The sequence below is a fragment of the Choristoneura fumiferana genome, chromosome 11 (assembly GCF_025370935.1).
Source record: "Choristoneura fumiferana chromosome 11, NRCan_CFum_1, whole genome shotgun sequence".
Classification (NCBI taxonomy): Eukaryota; Metazoa; Arthropoda; class Insecta; order Lepidoptera; family Tortricidae; genus Choristoneura; species Choristoneura fumiferana.
Genome location: NC_133482.1, coordinates 13709102 through 13715101, shown reverse-complemented (window position 1 = coordinate 13715101; position 6000 = coordinate 13709102). Strand labels below are relative to the sequence as shown.

Here is a 6000-nt window from a genome sequence, read left to right as displayed (position 1 = left end):
ACCGGTTTTTAGCGAAGGAAAACATTGCGAGAAAAGCAGCGAAGTTATTCAATTGTATACGTAAAGATTCCAATCCGCACTCACACTCATTCTGAAAGGAGGTTCGTACCCAGCAGTTATTTTGTGAGCTTATCAAAAAACGCATATTAGACGCATATAACCAGGAAAACTATTTGGTTCGTCATGTTTAGTGGTAATGTGTTATGGTAAGACGTTATGAAGGGATTCGTTTTGATTTTTTTATTTCCGACGGAAATGCGTTGTTTCCCTTACTGCTTATTGTATTATTTGGTTATGTAAGATATTGCAGGTACCTATCAATAGAAGAATAAAAAACCATTTTCAGGACTTCACTTTGTTATAGACAAACATTAAAACAGAGTTCAAAATTAACATGATTGACGAAAGCTTTCAAAATAAACCGAACTATTCAAAATCGTTTCTCAAAAGAATTCGCGAGTGAATTCTTCAACAGGGAACTATCGATTGTGTCCATGGTATCCATCCTAGGTGAATCTGCGAATCTGACCTTACAGTCTCTCTGTAGGTCGTTTTCGAAATCCTCATAGTCCAGATCAGAGAAGGTTATATTCTCCGGTACTTGTGGTGCGCTACAAATACCTGGGGACAGATGCATGTACCTATTAAGCTGCGTTCCACCAGTCTTATGAGGATCGGTGTGCGAAAAAAAAATCGTAATGAGAAAGGATCAAGGGTTGTGCATTTAGTACCTAATCCTGTTTAGTACTTAGTTTTCCTCGCATACCGCTCCGCTTCTCACACATCTCTGATGGAGGCACATCAGTAGCGTTGTGCTTGGAGTGAACGCGTTTTCGTGTCTGTACTTAACCAGGAAAAACTAAACCAATGACGTTTTTCGTCCTCGAAGTCCCTGAGTTGCTTCGAGCTGTCTGTTCTTTTGCTCGAGTTGTCAGAGACATTACCGTGCCCCCAGACCATATTTTTGCGTCATAAAGTTCCTACTCGTAGTTCACGATAAAGACTATTCGTGGTAAAGTCTTTTCGTGATAGGTACAGTCTATTCGTGATAAGAAAAAGTTTTCGTGATAAAGTCTTTAGTGGTAAAGTTTTCGTGAAAAGTCATTAGTGGTAAAGTTTTCGTGAAAAAGTCTTTAGTGGTAAAGTCTATCCGTGATAAAGTTTTTCGTGAAATAATACCAGCGCCAACATTTTAACGCCATTTTATAGATCGAGGTATATTTCAACCAGCATGATCAGAATACACTGTATTAAAAAATAACTACCTACACCTAAGAAAATACCAGGTGGCACTGCTTTACATTTTATGACAGTAATGCGAGTGCAACTTGCTCGTCCAGGTTCTACCTAATGGTACTAAAACCCACCTTTAATAGCAAACTTGAGTACCCTCTTCATACTCTGCAATTCTTTCTTAAGTTTATCAACTAAAATCGTCTTGGACTCCAACAAAGCGTGCAATTTTTCATTCTCCAACTGTAAACCCAAATTCTTCGTTTGGATCTCATTCTCTCGCTGGTTCGCTAAGTCTAACTGTTTTTTTAACTCCCCTGTGACTGCTTTAAATCCATGTCTCGATGACTCCAAGTCAGCATTCGCTTTGTTTAATTTGTCTCTTAGTTTTTCCATGTCGGTCTGGAGCCGTTTAATGGTCAATCCGCGCGATATAAGATTGCTATTTGATACCTTTTGGTTCTTTAAGGATGTGTCCTTTACTATTAGTTCTATGGCTGTGTCATTGTTCCTGAACACTTCGTATGATGTACCAGGGTCCATTTATAATTTTTCACTTCTCTTACTGAAGAAACGTACTTTCAGAAAGTGTAGAATCTTAAAATAACTGGCTACAAAAGGTACACTGAACAACTAGTTCTCCTTCAAAAATATAAAGTAAAGCTGTCTTTTTTTTACTTTTCAATTTGACATGTTTTTGTCCATAAAGTAGAATGATTTGTAAAAAATCGTTTTCGAAAAAGTTCATTAGGTAAGTATATTATGTACGAAATGTAAAAAGTTTCTAATTTAATTAAGATTATACGATGTTAGAAAAACAATTTTTAAGTAAGTTGGCTTATGAAATCGGTGGCTAAGAAAATGCTCGGCTATAGTCCTACAAGGAATCCTTATTATTTCACCGTGTCCGTCCGGCTACTCGTTTGTCTCTGTTCATATCTGAAAATGTTCATGGCCATTATGCTATAGATACATACGTACGTGTCTCTTCTGGACAATGACCGAAATCCCGAGTCGAGTTCCTTCTCAGGAATGTTCTAATATTGTAATTTATTAGATTGAATGAATACCCTATTAAAAAAATATATTACGCTACGTATCTTTAATACATACAGGCTATTCCGAATAACAAATCGTAAATCATTCATTTCTCTTATGGTGTTTGGTATGAATCTTTGTACATTATGTACATAGCTTAGAAATACCCTAATCAATACGTCCTATTTATCTTTGTCCAGGGTAGAGACACGTTGTATAATATTAATCACGCGAACCAGTAGCGTAGCTAGATAACCAATGGCCCTGGGATAAAAAATAAACTAGGGCCCCAACTACACTATTTGTTTCGTGTTCCGAATATTCCGAATGTGGGAGAAATTTTCACTAGGTAGTTCGGTTTATAGTTTTTAACTCAAGAGTCCGAGGGGCCCCCTGAGCTTGGAGGCCCAGGGCACTGCCCTGCCTAGCCCTCCGGTACTCTACGCCACTGACGCGAACCTACGCGAACAAAGTAGTAGTGAAATAAAACCGGCCAAGAGCGTGTCGGACACGCCCAAAATAGGGTTCCGTAGCTGTTATGAAAAAATTAAGTTATATTTTTCTGATGATTTCTTATTTTATAGGGAATATTCCAAGTTTAGGTAAATTTTATACCTTAGGCTGCTATTTACTTTTAAACTACTAATAATTTTCAAGCAAACTTAACCGTTACAGTTTTCCTTGTAAATTTGATATACTTACTATCATGCTGAATTTTTCCAAATTTTTCCACCCACCGGTTTAGATTTTAGAGGGGGGGGACGCTCGATTTTAATGAAAATTTGCACTTTAAAGTTGAATATTTCGCAAACAAATCACTGAATCGAAAAATCGTCTTAGCAACCCCCTAATGGTTTTATAAGGCCTATCCAACGATACTCCACACTATAAGGTTGACTGAGAAAAAAAATCACCCCCACTTTACGTCTATGGGAGGAACCCAAAAAATTTTTTTTAATTTTTATTGTACCATTTGGTCGGCATAGTTTTCATATATATCCGTGAAAAATTACAGCTTTCTAGCATTGATAGTCCATAAGCAAAGCCGCGGACGGACGGACAGACAGACAGACAGACATGGCGAAACTATAAGGGTTCCGTTTTTGCCATTTTGGCAAAAAATGAAACTAAAGTGAAACGCAATTACAATAGATACACACGACACCAATCCGTGGTTCCTTTTCAAGATAGGAATATTTAGTTTTCGTCGCTGAAAATATTCGAGAATCGCTAACATACTCGCAGAGCATACTAACATGGAGAACGTACATGTACCTTATGTATCTCCACTCTCCAACAGTCGTCGACCTACTTCCCACCGTCTAGTACGCCTTTGTTGTATCACCTACGTTGTTTCTAGTTATGTATAGAAATACAATAGTCAATGCAGGTAGGTTATAGACATTAGTAAAGATTGACATTGTACTACTTTGACATTTCGCGATTTGGACCACCTGAGACTTGGACGTGGCACGACTTAGACGCTGTAAGACATGGACCTCTTACGATGTGGACGCAATTTCGACACTGGACATTTTACGACTTTGACGTAAGACGCCGGAGGGGTTGTAACTTTGTAGTTTTTCGGGGCCTTAGGGTTTCCTACGAAGTTTCAACAAATTTCAACTTACCAAGATTTTGGGTTTGACATTTGGACGTAACTAGCCTTTACCTACGGTTGCTCTTTGTCATAATGAATGTCGTTATGATTTCTTTGGTAAATGTGGGGGTGCCAACATGATGTAAGTAGCACAAAGGTTCCACCCTGATACAGTCACCAGCACCAATATCTGACACAACAAGCGTGCATAAATATCTGATACCTACCACTCTATTTCTTGGGCCGGAACGACGTGTCAGATATTTTTGCACGCTCCGCTGTGCCAGATCAGATATTAATGCTGGTGACTACACGTGATTCAGTTTGTTCGACTGCACATTGCTAAAGATTTATTAATACATTTTTTATTAATAAAACTAAAATCAATCAAATCAATCAAAATAAATCACTAAAACTAAAAAATGTATAATTATATAGTAATGCATAAAAAATTAAAATTTACGTAGTTGAGTGAACAATTTTTTTCACTGTTGCTATTTCATTTCCTCGCCATCGAAGTGAAAAGCAGAGTGTAAAACTCGAGCATTTAAATCCATTTTCCCCTCGACATGTCTATCACCCTCGCCGTACCGGCTCGGGTGGCTATATGAACGTCTTGGTAAAATGGCTCGTTTTATGCTCTTGTTGTACAATCTACTATTAGTTCATTTTTGATCTGTCATAGTGACTTCTCACTTATCGACTCTACCTAAATGATATCGATAATAATATTATCGTAAAATAATAATCGTAATATGTTTTATAAAGACACTAATAATAGTACACCTATTTGCACTACAGCGGACTTCGATTATGATATAGAATTATTAAATTAGAAATTAAATCCAATTTCTATTCATTGCATAATGCTTAAACATCTTGGTAGGTATGGCTCTATGCACTTCGACTGTCAATCTACTATTAACTGGAAGAGATCGCTCTTTAACGATAAACCCGGCTATTGTTGACTTCTCCTTTTAATCTTTTTTAACATGTTGTGTATATTGACATTGAATTTCGGAAGTCGATAAGTGAGAAGTCACTATGACAGATCAAAAATGACGTGAAAATTCCGGGCTCTGGTCATCTTCATTCAACCCATAGCCACAAGATAAGGCCCAGCAATGTAAGGCAAACTAGCACGATATTTCTCACACCGCTACACCGTATAAATGGATCTTAGAGCGTTTTCACATTATCCAATCCGATATCGGTATCGGACGACGATGGACGACACCCGATAGCCGACACCATGTGCGCATGTCACATTTTTCCGACAAAATCGTTCCGATACAGCCGGCTCACAATAGCCGCCACGAATCGGGCTCTCCGCACACAAGAGATAATTTCGATACACGCATAGCACACATACAAACTTTATGGACCGAAAGCCCACGGGCGTCCGATGGTGCCGTGAACATATCGGTGTCGGCTCCGATATCCGATATCGGGCCGGACAATGTGAAAGACAGGTTCATATTTGATACATTTTACTTGCCCCGATATCGTATCGTCGTCCGATACCGATATCGGATCGGATAATGTAAAAGCGCTCTAAAGCGTAAACAACCACGAACATGGCACTTTTTATTAGATACAAAAAACCCCCGTCTTTAAGCGTCTTTGTCACTACAAAGTTCAATATCTCAAAAACGGCTGAACCAATTTTGATGATACATCTCTAAGAACCATCGCTAAAAACCTGATTTCAAATAAAAAAAACCTCATTCAAATCAGCCCACCCGTTTAAGAGCTACGGTGCCACAGATAGACACACATAGCGGTCAAGCTTATAATACCCCTCTTTTTGCGTCGAGGGTTAAAAAGAGTGCACGCACGTGCCTCGCGCTTAGGTAACGATATCACGTGTTCACTTGCATATTATTTTAAATAGAACATGTGCTTACGAACACGTGCTGATCAAGTTTATTAGTGGGAGTGGGTTTTCTAAGGCGCACTTGCTGAAAATCAGGTGAACTATGTACAGTCAAGGAAACTAAATCGCGTACCGATGTGGAACCTTTTCATAATCAATTTCACTATAATTTCTATGGGAAATGTTTGGGATGGCAACATGACGTAAGTAGCTCGGTAGCACAAAGGTTCCACCCTGGCACGTGATTCAGTTT

The 6000-nt window shown here is 38.5% G+C and overlaps 1 protein-coding gene across 1 annotated transcript; it reads right to left on the bottom strand.

Annotated features, from left to right (window-relative positions):
• Positions 1 to 346: 346 nt before the first annotated feature.
• Positions 347 to 1927, bottom strand: LOC141432380 (uncharacterized). The gene is made up of 2 exons (XM_074093920.1): positions 1368 to 1927; positions 347 to 621 (listed from the first exon to the last, which is right to left on the bottom strand). Exons 1-2 carry the CDS (start codon positions 1774 to 1776, stop codon positions 431 to 433), a joined length of 600 nt encoding a protein of 199 aa, XP_073950021.1. The 5' UTR covers positions 1777 to 1927; the 3' UTR covers positions 347 to 430.
• Between the last annotated feature and the right edge of the window lie 4073 nt (positions 1928 to 6000).

Coding starts and splice junctions, on each gene's coding strand:
- LOC141432380 (XM_074093920.1), bottom strand. CDS start 1,776: ATGGACCCTGGTACATCATACGAAGTGTTCAGGAACAATGACACAGCC. Junction 622..1,367: donor ACTCAAGTTTGCTATTAAAG/GTGGGTTTTAGT, acceptor ATCTGTCCCCAG/GTATTTGTAGCGCACCACAA.